At 29.7% G+C, this 13190-nt stretch overlaps 1 protein-coding gene across 7 annotated transcripts in view; it reads left to right on the forward strand.

The window, feature by feature from the left end:
* Positions 1 to 13190, forward strand: part of rst (irregular chiasm C-roughest) — a 173581-nt gene that overhangs the window by 118821 nt on the left and 41570 nt on the right. For 4 of the 7 annotated variants that reach the window (XM_088184371.1, XM_088184372.1, XM_088184368.1 and 1 more), the window contains 2 exons: positions 11843 to 11907; positions 12500 to 12921. In XM_088184371.1, coding sequence (XP_088040497.1) covers positions 12601 to 12921 — 321 coding nt within the window. In that variant the 5' untranslated portion in view covers positions 11843 to 11907; positions 12500 to 12600. Of the gene's footprint in view, positions 1 to 11113; positions 11255 to 11842; positions 11908 to 12499; positions 12922 to 13190 lie in introns of those variants that run through there. The other 3 variants (XM_088184365.1, XM_088184370.1, XM_088184369.1) reach the window with 2 other exon arrangements.

A 13190-nucleotide genomic window follows, 5' to 3' on the forward strand; every position in this document is an offset into this window, starting at 1 on the left:
GCGAATGCTTTTCTTGCATAAGCCATTCAGCTTTCCAACGAGGTTGCCAAACACAAGGATGTCTTCGGCGGTAGCTACGAAGAGCTGAAAAAATACGTGGGATGGTGCTCATCCATTTTAAGATTCTATACTCAATAATAAACATATTTTAATATACACATAGTTTTGGGAGATAATTCACAAATAAAAACATAGAACACAAGATTTATTATTTTTTAATAAATTAAAAAATATGCATAAAAGAAAATTATTTTAGCTAATCGAAAAAAAAATATAAAGTACTATTATTTTTTATGATATCATATTGCTCCACTATATCTTATATTATTGGGATATTTGATTTATAATACTTTTCATAAATATGGCTATCAAATAATAAACATGCTTTCCCAAATGTTGACCGATGTATACAAATATATTTTTTTTAATAATTTGCAAATAGATTTCCTTGATATTTAACTATTTATATACAATTTTTTTGAGCCGTGGATTATTTAAACCACATTATATTATAAGTAATACTTGAATGAAAATGCATGCATTCGACTCAATTTACATTTTTTTCATTGGCTCTATAATAAATTAAAAATTAATTTCGACTCCTTAACACAGCGTCCAGCGTTTAACCCTTATTTTAATTACATTACTCTCGCAGTTTATGTGCATATTTAATTTAACGCTTGCGAAGAGTTGCTACTATGAGTCATTAAAATGTCCTATAACACAGTTTATTTTGCCGCACTTAACCCATTACCGACTCGACGTCATAATTTCCAGATATAATAAATTGAACAAGCCAAAAACAACACGATAAGCGATCGCCATAATTAAAACTCGGTGTCGATATAACAGATTAAATTGTCTCGAGTTTTTAATTGAGCCGTAATTAAACAATGGACGCCTTGTAAAACATGCCTCTTGGGGGAGTTTCTTCAATGCAGTATCTAACGAACCCTTAGCGATTTTCGGGGGTAATTCAATAGGCGCGCCTAAAAGGCAAAGTCTGCTTCGAAAAGGGTGAAATCGTATAACTTATTTAACGGTGAAGAAGGCAAGGTTTCGTAAAATTTATCTTGACGCGTTTTGTTTGTTATTATCCGTATGCGTTAGATCACAATATATAGATCCCATTGTGGTTGTGCGGGGATTTTATTTATACGAGGAGCGACGTCTCGCGAATTGCCGTCGGAAAGTATGAAAATCTTCAGATCTATTCACCCCGTTTTCCTTGCGGCAACAATGGGGGTAGGATATATATATATTTTAAAGAAAAGATCTGCCTCGACCCCCCTTGACACAATAAGAAGTCAAAGCATTTCGCTCATTGTTGTTTCCGCAATTTTCTTTACTTTCACTCGGCTCAGATTAGGTTTCGGACACTTTTTACAGTCGACCTATCTCCTCCTTACACGTTGTTATTTTTTCTTCTGTATTTTTATCATTCCCTCGTCTTTCGGTCCCGTTTAGTGCGAGTCGAATCAGAGCTTGCACAAAATTTATTTTTGAACTTTCAGTCATCCAGGATGAAGCCACTCGAAGACAGTCTGGCGCAGCTTCCGGTAGGGATGATGACCAAAAAGTTATAAATAAAATGGTTGGTTTTATTCGAGCGAACCAAATTACTAAACACCATTACTTGATGAGGTGGGTCAACTTTATTGACCAATTTTATTACAAACCAATAAGTTTTACAGCTGATGAGACACTTTTTTAGAGCGATTCGAATAAAATTTGTTATTGCCCCTAAATATTTATCATCTACCTTTTAATTTATTTACAGCATATACCTTATGTTCAAAAAAGTTAAATATATATACATATATATATATATATATAGATCACATAATTCGACGTTTTACTTACACTACGTGCCAATTTTTAAAATTGTGTTTCCAATTTTCGATACTTGGTTATACTAGTATGCACCGGTGACCACCTTATAAATTTGGCACTGCGCCACGGTGACCACCGGTGTCCGGCAAAACCTTATCTTGAAAAACTTTCTAGTGATACAAAAATATATAAAGCTACTAGTGTTACTCGGTGATAATTATAAGTTTATACTTAAGACTAACCTTAGATTACACAGTTTTTAATATACATTGTAAAAATCACTATAATAAACACTCAGATTTATGATTTTAATATTAGCCAAATATATTTCTTTATTAGCTTACTATATATGTGTTTGTACATACATACACTTAGATATATATACATATAAAAATGATTTATTTTTAAATTTATAGTATCTTTTTCAAAACAAACCTTTGAGCATTCAAGTCAGATCAGTGAGTCAATGCTTACTAGTGAATTCTTGCAGATAACATATCTCATGCATTACATAAGATTTTTTATCAGTTAGTTTTGCTATTGCAATAAATATAAAAAACATTTTTATACCCTATTTGTGTAATACTATACATTTATCTATGTGCAACTAACTAGATATACTTTATGGATGATCTAGACTGTGCCATAGGAAGCACCGGTGACAAACACATTAAAAACTCGCTACATCTGCATTTATTTAAATCTAAAAAAACATATAGCATCATTATATGTATGTAGATGTTTTAGGAAGCTTTCTCGTACTAATTTTAATATTATAAGTTATTTTATTATTTCCCTGCAGCATATAATTAATACTATTTAATAATGTATCGTTGAAATATTTTCTTTGATGACAAATTGTTAGTGGATTCTGATTAAAGAAGTAATATATATCATATCGAAGATTTCACTCTATAAAGTAATCTTCTCACTAGTCAAATATTTTAAAATTTATTTTCACAACCTCTAAACATTTAAAGATGAGACATATTTTTAATTTTCCGTAATGCATATTTTTTTCCTCTTGTATAGTCTATGACTCAATATTGTTATTCAAGTATAATATATTATTTTTAGATTATCTCCACAGAAATAAGATGCCATATCTGACATATTCAAAATTCGTACCATAATCGTGCATTTTTAGTGTCACACAAATTTAAACCACGGGATCAAAGCGCTGTTATTATCGTATTTTTGCTGTGTAACGTGAATTTTGAACATTTGCTCGGCTTATTAACCTGGTTTCCGCAATAATTAGACCACTGGGACTCCCACGTTTACCAGAAGGCATGAGCGTATTCGCGCTTCTAGAAAGGCTCAAATAATCACCTGTGTTATTTAATCTTGATTTATTCCCCTTAGACACAACAAAGCATCGATTTGGGACCATGGGAAAAAGAGATTAACTAGAATCAAGTTTCTGTTAGTAGTGTATTCTATAAAATTTTAACATTGATACTGTAAATATACTTTTAATAATAAAATAAAAGTACAGTTATACTTTGTTGCGGTATAACCAAGTCACTCTGTAAATTGCGATCAAATCTTTCCTGCAATTATCAAAAATTGAAATTTCAAGAAAAATGAAACTTTTCACAGACAGAGTTGACAGACAGACATCTGATTAAATGGATCGCTAAAATTGGATTGATTGCGTTCTGGGACGGAACAGGGCAGGAATTCGTTTGAAGATGGCGCGACGTTTAGTCACAAAAGCTTAAAATAATCTATAGGGGAAATTTTGTTTCGCTGTCGAACGAAGCCCCCAAAGTGAAGGGGCCTTCCAGACGTCAATGGCAGATACCCTCGGTTTTAATACGTTTTTTCTTCAAATTCTTTGATAAATTCATTTTTAAAAGGGAAATCGTTTTTTAAATGGGGCGTGCTTAAAAGAATTTATTACCCTTATTTGTTTTTTATAATATACGTATATAATAGAGACGGTTTTAATGATTTTTTTATTTATACATATACATATACATTATAATAATCCAGTCTTTTGAAGAATATATTATATGAACCGTAATATTGTACAATGTTTTCAACTTTATATAAAGCCCTGGATTTTGCCATGCAAAGTTTCGAAAACACTTGATACCCAATGAAGTATGTATATATGTATATAAAATTATATATAGGTTTTCTCCTTGAATTATTTATAAAACATAAAGCAACGATGTGTGGCACATTTAAAAGTAGCCCGGCGACGTCTGCTCCATTATAAATTTAAATGTGTAACAGTAAAGAATATGCAGACAATGAAAAAGAATAGAGCGCACCAAACGAGTACAAAAGGTTAAAAGTAAATGCGAATACTCTTTGTGGGCTAATTTTAAATGCACCACATTTAATGGAATTTGAGCCTTACGACAAATAAATCGAAAAGGGTAACTAAAATTAAGTTGTAGAAATGGAAGGAAATTAAATCGTTATCGTTGTGTGATACAAAATAATTTTGAATATTGATTTTGAATTAATTTGACTATGAACTACTATATAATAGTTCCTTGTATACTGATGATGAATTTCATTTTAAATAATTCATATTCAAAACTGATTATTTTGGAATGATAATTCATATTTTAAGTTAGAAATTCTAGTACTGTTAATAATATTAATATTCAAGCGGGTTATTTTTATTTGCTTCGATTCTTAAATGTTCTATGAAACTTTATACTATTGTGTTTATTAGTTAATACATAGTTTCGCATAAATTTATTTTAAGAAATTTATATCACTTTGGATGAATTACTTGGAAATTGTAGGTAGTGCTAAATTTAATTAGGAACGGCAAATTTCTCAGAACGTCTACAGTCTTTCTATTTACTTAACATTATAGCTTTAAAATTAATAAATATACTCATATACACAGTATCTATAAAAGTAATATGTTCAAATAAATCCGCATTTTATTATCCGATCAAATCCAAATCTGGCGATAAGCGCAGCTCGGCACACGAAAGTAAAATTCGCATATTACTACTAGCACTCGCGAAGACTGATGTTAGCTCGGATCGAGCCATTCAATAGTTTTCGACGCCCTTCATGCCCTTTTCGGAATACAAATCCACTTTCCCCGCCTATACATATTTCATACGAGAAAATGAGAATTCTTCGTCCCTGTTTCCCGCTACGTGAAATATTGCCGAACGGAGCTCACTTTTGCTGCATCCGCTGGGACGCAGTGTATATGAATGCAACAATGAGCTTTCTTTTTGATAAAATATTATTTATATTTCTTCTATGGAAAAAAATATATTTTTAAATGTATATAAATCTAATAATAGAAAAAAAATAGGCTTTCCTTGAATGAAAAGTTAGTTTTACGGCTTCTTCAAATATAACTTGGGAGCTGTACAACTCCGAAGATAAATAAAGATAGATAAAATCGTTAGCTACTTATTACTGAATAAGATCGCGATAGTAAGTCTTCCAAAGTTTATATAAAAAAAATATATACTTTTTTGAGTTAGTCTATATTTCGCCAAGATAGTCCTGGCATCATCAGGAGTTTCCTCGTTTTTTGAGTATACTGAATTTACATCGCGCACAGAAGGATTTTTTGTTCCCACTTTTCACTGGTTTTAATGTTAAAAACACTTTAGATTGAATATTATTATCCTCACTGCTCCGCGGATAGTAGCATACTGAAAATTTTTTAATCGATCGCTTGTCGTATCGTCACAATTATTCGATCGTTGAAAACGATATTTAGCACGTTACTGTTTATATTATAAAATTGTTTATTTTCTTACGCGATAATATGTTTAAAAGAAAAAGTTTATTTACATGTTTTAGTCCGCGTTTTTTCTTTTTTTAGTTATCTCTATATTTCGCCAAGATGGTCCTGGCATCAATAATAGTTTCCTTATTTTTGAGGGAAATTTTTTTTTTAATAGAAGAATAACTGCAGCTTGTAACAGCATTTAATATCATTAATAATATTTTTAAGAGAGATTCTGAGCTGCAAGTATCGAATAAAAAACCCTTCGAGTAACTCAGGACCATTCAAAAAATCCAAGTTGCTCAACATTCAAAAAAGAATCTTTGTCTAATGCGTTTTAAAAGTTGATATAGAAAATTTCGACCTGTTTTTAGAATTGAAAGCCTTAAAAAGGCATAAGATATCTGTGACCGTAAAACGACTCGGACGAAAACCATGTTTTTGCCACACTAACGCCTGTCACTAGTGATTTTGTATTTGCGAGGACCAGTCTAAAGTTTTCTATACACGATTTATTATTTTCGTATCAGGGTGACTTTCGTATATCTTCCTGAATCAGAGCCTGACGACAGTCCTTCAATATAGAATTAGGAATAAAGTCTGGAACTGTGAAACTACGCGATTTGAGTTTTTTCAATCCATACTTCATGTATCGGTTTCCAAATCCATATTTCATTTATGGCTTGAACGGATGACCACCTTTAATAAATCGTAAAGTCAAATTGTCTCCATTACAATTGGGAACTGAAGGTGATTTGTCGTAGACGGAGTAAAAATACTTCGCGAAAGCGTCAGCGATTTCCTTATAGAGAGCAAATATTTTTCAATATGAGTATTACAATGTGATTATTTTATAGCATTTATTTATCAACATTGAATCGTAAACCATAGCACTCCAAGCAGTCCCAACATTCGTCTAGTACATATAGGAAAGCTAATAAAGTCTGAAAATATTAAAATAAATATAAATATACTTTAAAAAAATATATTTGAATCCACAACCTATTGCTCAATAGACATGATTGATCTGCTTATATATTATTATTTTTATTGGTAAAGAACTGAAGTACCTAAAAATGATTCACCACGTGCCACATGAAATATTGCGAATGGTATTCACTCTTTCTGCATCCGCTGGGACGTTCTGTGCGGAATGCAACAATGAGCCTTCTTTCGACGCCTTCTCTTTCTTTTGCTTTTTTTTATTTATTTTGCTCCCCTCACATTTATTTTTTTATTCGCTCACGTTTCGAATGAAAATTTGGTCGTGAATCACGTGCCCGAGAGAAAGTTTCAATGTCTGTACATGTGGTTCTCGGCGTTCCCGATGCTCTATTTCTGGATCTACTTCATCCGCAATGGTCTCGGAAGCTTGCTGCAAAACTGACGATCTGCGAGCCAAATTAATTATGTATTTATTAGATTTTAAAAATATGTATAATTTTACATTAAAAATATTTTTTTAATTAATTTCCACGTATTGTTTGATTTATATTCAGCAATAAATACAAATAAGTTAAGAACATTATTTTTTTTAAATAACTAAGAATATAATATTCATGAAAACTACTTTATTCAATAAAGTACAATTTTTTCTTTTAATTGCTTTTTATTTTAATATAAAAAGACATAAAAGCTTACATTAAATAGTCACATTCATTTTTTGTATTCTCAACTGTCAAATCTGAACAAATATAATAAATCACTGCCAATGAGATATTTATAATTCTAATGTTATATATTTTTTCATATTTCTATTGCTATAGAATAAACTTTATTTGAACAAGTTATACGATCTCAAAGTTTACCCACTTTGCCGAATCCATGCCAAGATTCGAAACAAAAGCGTCCAAATCTTTTTACACAACTGAATAAGAAAATTTTTCTATGTAAATACGAATTCTATCACACTTTTGGTGTAACAATGAAAAATAAGAAAAGCAATTTTCTCTAACGAAATATATTCTTATTCAAATTTGCAATTCAACTATGCATATAATTCTTCTGTATTCCAATTAAAATAATATAGATACGGCATCAATAAACATGTATCAAAATTTTAACCAATTAATGACAATAACGTTTCTGATTTTTAAAACCATATATTTATTACTTACTTAAGTATTTTTTAGAAAATTTAAAATCAAATAGTGTCTAAAAAAAGTTATATCGAAATCAAACAAATAAAATATATACATTTATAAACATGATTTTGTCACTTTCATTAACTGAATTTACTTGATTATTCAGTCCAGAAAAATATTAATAAATAAAATTTTTAAGTTAGTTAATATGATGTCTGATATTAATATCACCACATCATCTTTGAGTACGACAATGTTATGCAATTATTAAGCTTCGATTGAAAATATTATATATTATATATTTTATTTTCAATATTTTCAGGATTTTAAAATATTTTGTATATATTTAAATGTCCTAAAAATATTGCAAGCCTAAATGAAAATTGTCATTGATCAAAAATATTATATTACATTTTTACCGATATAAGTTACGTGTTTTTTTTTTTAAATATTATTGCTTATCGCATAATTTTTAGCTAGCTATATTTGGAATACGAAAATTGATGAAAAAAATATTTTATAAGAACTGAAACATAAAGGCTTTTAAAAATATATATTGCTTTGTTAATACGTGTTGCTGCTTTTAGACTCACAATATATATGAATTGTCTTGCTCACCTTAATAAATTTCGTCACAATTCCCGACACATTAGCGCGCAGTTCAATTAACGTGAATTAAGTCTACGTTAAATAACGTAATTTACGTCCGAGCTCGCACTCAATTAATATAGTCTCCAGCTCGAGGATCCCTTTACGTTATCACCTTTGCCTATGCGAGTTTTCATTAAAGTCACGGGTCTAAGGTATGATTCTGGCTATAAATTCGTCGCTCGCTGTCTCACTTCCCTGTTTAATTGCAGTCATAAATCGGTTTTCGGGTCTTCGTGTGCACCGTGTTTTTTTTCTTTCAGGGGTGGGCATTAGTTAGGGGGCGAAAATTCGATTGCGTGAATGGCGTGACTGAATAGCCCGGTTCGCTTTATTATTACGTATGCGGTAACTTTAACCGCCGCCGAGTGGCTGCCGGTTAAAAGCCACAGTTAACCAACTTGGACACGTGACGGCGGCTCGATGGGAAAACTCTTCCGCGCCCGGAAAATTGGGTCGGTTGTTGAGTTTGCGGCGTTAAAAATATAGAGTGTGCGAGTTAAACTTAAGTGCATCAGCACAGATCGATCGATGCAATTTCAACGGGCTTACTTTAGATTGTAAACTTATATGTTAGATTAGAGCTTCTGTTATTGAACAGTCCATATGCATACAAATGTGTTTTTTGTGGCTTAATCACTTCTGAAAGTTAATATAGCTTCATCTACCAGCGTTTTAAATTATTTACTTAATAATTTTATGATCTGAACTAATGTTTTGAATTGTTTTAAAACGCAAGAGATACAAACGTTAAAATTGTTTTAAAACGCATACATAAAAAGACTAAAAAGCATATTTTTTTTTATGAATGCACTGCTGAATATATAAAAACATCAACACAGTAACGAAATCTATAAGTTTTTATAATATCTACACTCACTTTATTGCGCTCTTTCAAATAAACTCGCGTTTCTCATGTATTAAGTCCAACAAGTTCAGGCTTACTGCACTTTTATATGAAAGTCAAATATATCATAGTAAACATGTCTTGCCATAAATATGTATTAACATTTGACTTTGTGTGTTCGCTTATGTTTTTTTTATATAAGAAAGATGGTCTTAAAAAATAATAATAAAAAAATTATATATCATAAACATCTGAAAGAATTCGGTAAAATATTAAAAATTTCATTTTCAATAATCATATTGTGATAATAAACATTTAAGAATGGGACATGCCCTTAAAATAATATCGTTAGCTTTGTCTAATATGTTTTCATTAATTAAAAAATATATTAATGCCGTTACCTGTCGTCAAATATAAAACATTTTAACAATAGAAGGCAAAATATTTTAATTATTATCATAAGAACGAGACTTCGAATTCACTTAAATAAATTTGCAAAATCTTGAGCTATGTTTGGTTTAAAACTATGAAGCTTTTTTGCTCCAGAGTTTCAAACCAAACTTAATTTTTATTTATTGTAATTAATTTTATTTTACCTGTTATAACCTGTACAATATTTTTAGTTTCTTGTCTTCGCGTATTGCAGTAGCACGTAATCGGAACGTCACTGTTCAGCTTTATTTTTACTTATAACTCAAATAAATAAAGTTAAAAATAGCACAGTTTACTAAAAATGCCATCTACGTATACAAATGTCACGTCGCTACTACTCATTGTTTTAGAGGAATGATCGTGACAGACAGACAAATGTATTTTTTGTTTTATTGTATAGATATTGTATTTGTAAATTTATGTTTTTATCTTTATCATATCATTTAACATTTTTTAATAATAGTACTTGAGGACTGATATCTGTATAATAATAATTTCTTGTCTTTGTAGTTAAAATCGGACATATCATAGAAAATATATGACTATAAAAACAAAAAATATATTTCTTTATTCTGGATTTTGGATAATAATAATTTTTATCTTAAGTCTACTTATTACATCGAGCGATTGTTTTTGTGACATATTTGTTCGTATGACATAAGAAATGTATATTAAAAATTAAAGCTTTTTAAAGTAAAAGACCCATTAATATGCCATTAAAGATTTTTTACTTAAACTTTTTTAATGATACTCTTTTAGCTTGATTTTATTTTATTATTTTTCATAAGATTATAATAGTCTAGGAAAACCTGTAATGATTGATCAGAATTATAATTAAAATAATCGCTAATTCTGATCTTTCATACAAGATACAAATTAAAAAACATTTTTATTTTATTGCTTTTATATGGATTAGGTCAATTATTTAGATAAACATTAAAATTTGCTTTCGATTAAATTTATATGGGCTTTAAAAGTCAGTTCCTAAATTTAATATTTTTTTTTGAAATGTAAACTATAATTTTCTATTAATATATTGTAAGTGAAAATCTTAAATATATTATTTTTAAGTCATTATGTATTGTTAAAGTTACTTCATATATTAAATCTAATACATCAAAAAAAAATTTATCTTCGTGGCACACATAGTAATCCCCCTCACAAAACAAATCGTTTTTCAGTCTCGAAAAAATATCTACATTATATATTATATTTTTTTAATCCAAGCTCTCGCAACGGTATCCATTGTTCTATTCTTTCCATTATTTTTTTCACACACACAGCCACCTTTATTCTTCGATATTTTATCGCATCATTAATCACCGGTAAGCGCACTTCCTAGATTGCGCACTTAATGATTTATAACGATTTTTTCTTCTACATAGTACGAAAAATATTTAAATAAAATGATACAAATTAACGTGTCAATTGGTTGGCGATGTCTGAAGCTAACAATTTTGCCCGCTGAATTGAAGAAAAGTCATCAGTGTCTCGACGCACTCGCCACTGGTGCGTCGCAGGCTGAGAGCATTTAAAAACAATTTAATAAATAAATAAAAAATAATTAACTATAATTATTTTTAACATAAATAATTAGAGTACTATATACTCAATAATAAAAATCAATTATATAATTTTCAATGATTTTTATTAAATTAAAAATTGCTCGACGAAACAAGTAAGGTAATGTTAAATCTATTACTTATTTAAATAATATATTAAACTATAGTGGATTGAAAATATTTTGGCATACTACACCATTATTTACAATCTAAAATTTTTACGTTCTGCCGAAACTCTATTTATACGAAACGTGGTATGTAAAAATACATTTTCACATTTTCCTACGCACTGCCTAAAAACATATCGAACTTTGCGTTTCTAATATAATAACATTTTTCTTAAATAATAAAAATTCTCTGCAATATTCTCAAGCTTTGATCGTCTATTTCTATATTCCGTATAATCTGGGGATTTCGCCACATTGTGAAATATTTCATTTCATTTCGCACTATGCTTTAATAAGTTTTTCTCGCAAAAAATATAATATAAAATAGTGCTGCGGTATTTTTTTGCATACATTCTCTGTCGTCTCAGACATCTGAAAGAGGAATTCTAATGCTGTTACAAAACATTAAAAGCTATTTCAGTTCGTCTGGAAACGTGTCTAAAGCCGTAGGAAATCCTTTTGTGTTTAGTTCTTGAGTCTTCTATTTGACTTTGTCGTTTTAACGTCATATTTATATACCTTTTTGCGTTTTCTTGTTTCAGTGTAGCTTTCAACGCGAGGAAACGAGCAAAGGAAAGCTGAACTGCGACGAACTACGAACGACAATGTAATTATGCTATTTTTTATTTTAATATTATTGCAGTATATATGTATGTACATAAGAAATAAATATATGCTTTTGAACATATTTTAAGAAATTAATTTATGCATTATTTATGCGCCAATATGTAATGTATATATAATAATTTAAATACAAAAGTTCTTTGCAATGATTATAAATGTGTAATAAAAAAAGCAAAAAATATTTACTAAACTTAAATATTTTTTTCATGTGTATATATAGATATTTAAATATTAACTAAGTCTGGTGCCTCACTCCTTACTTAGTAGTTATTGATTGTGTTGACTCAGTTTTTAATTTCGGTCATGTTTCTATTAAATATTAATAATAAAATAATTATTTTTTCTCAGTACAGGATAAAAGAAAGAATATGTAATTTACTTATTGAATTCCCAATTCCTTCATATCAAGATTTGCATTTAATCGTACTTAAAGCTTATAATGATTTGCATCTTCTTTCTTCTCTTTCTATCTTTATGTCGGTATATACAATTATGAATTACATAATAAATATCTTATTTTAACTTAAAATATCTAATTAAATAAATACACAATAAAATAAATCTTTTTTTTTCAGATGAATAAGTGAAATTAGTGCAATTATAGTGTTTCAATTATTAAGTAAATGATATTGATCATTGCTAAGACGATAATGTTAAAAGGTGTTAGTGGCTCACGATGATGATGTCCGCCGGAAGCTGCCAAGAATCCAAGATGGCGGATTTGGTCACGCGGGAAGCGGAAATGGACGCCGAAGGCGTCTGTAAAAGTGAAAAACACATATCAAACGTTAGGACTGATTCAATAGTTTCCAGAAAGAAAGAACGAAGCCTGTTCTTGTTGCTTCGAATAGGAAGTTCAAACGTGAATAGTTTAGTGCACTTTTTGATGACGACGGCCATTTTGTGTCACCTGTTGGGCGGTAGCTGTGTAATGGCGCAAAATCAATATGGCGGCGGATTAATAGAGCAGAAATTCGCGATGGAGCCCCAGGACCAGGTAAATATACAAATATATATATATATACATATAAAGCATGAATATTTTTTATCAAAGAGCGTTTTTACTTGCTCGTTCGATGTATGTATGCTTGCGAGCATAATTCTTTGAATATTGACAAAGAACGTCTCTGGGTACTTTTAAACGTTCAAAGATGGCTTTTGTGATATTTTCCTTGAAAAAGGTATCGATGTATTTATATTTTAAATATAAATTAAACTAATAAAGCTTCTTGTATAAATTATATATTTCACCTAACAATCTTATGA

Source organism: Plectrocnemia conspersa, unplaced genomic scaffold (assembly GCF_051122295.1).
Source record: "Plectrocnemia conspersa isolate PC_06_02 unplaced genomic scaffold, ASM5112229v1 ptg000004l, whole genome shotgun sequence".
NCBI lineage: Eukaryota > Metazoa > Arthropoda > Insecta > Trichoptera > Polycentropodidae > Plectrocnemia > Plectrocnemia conspersa.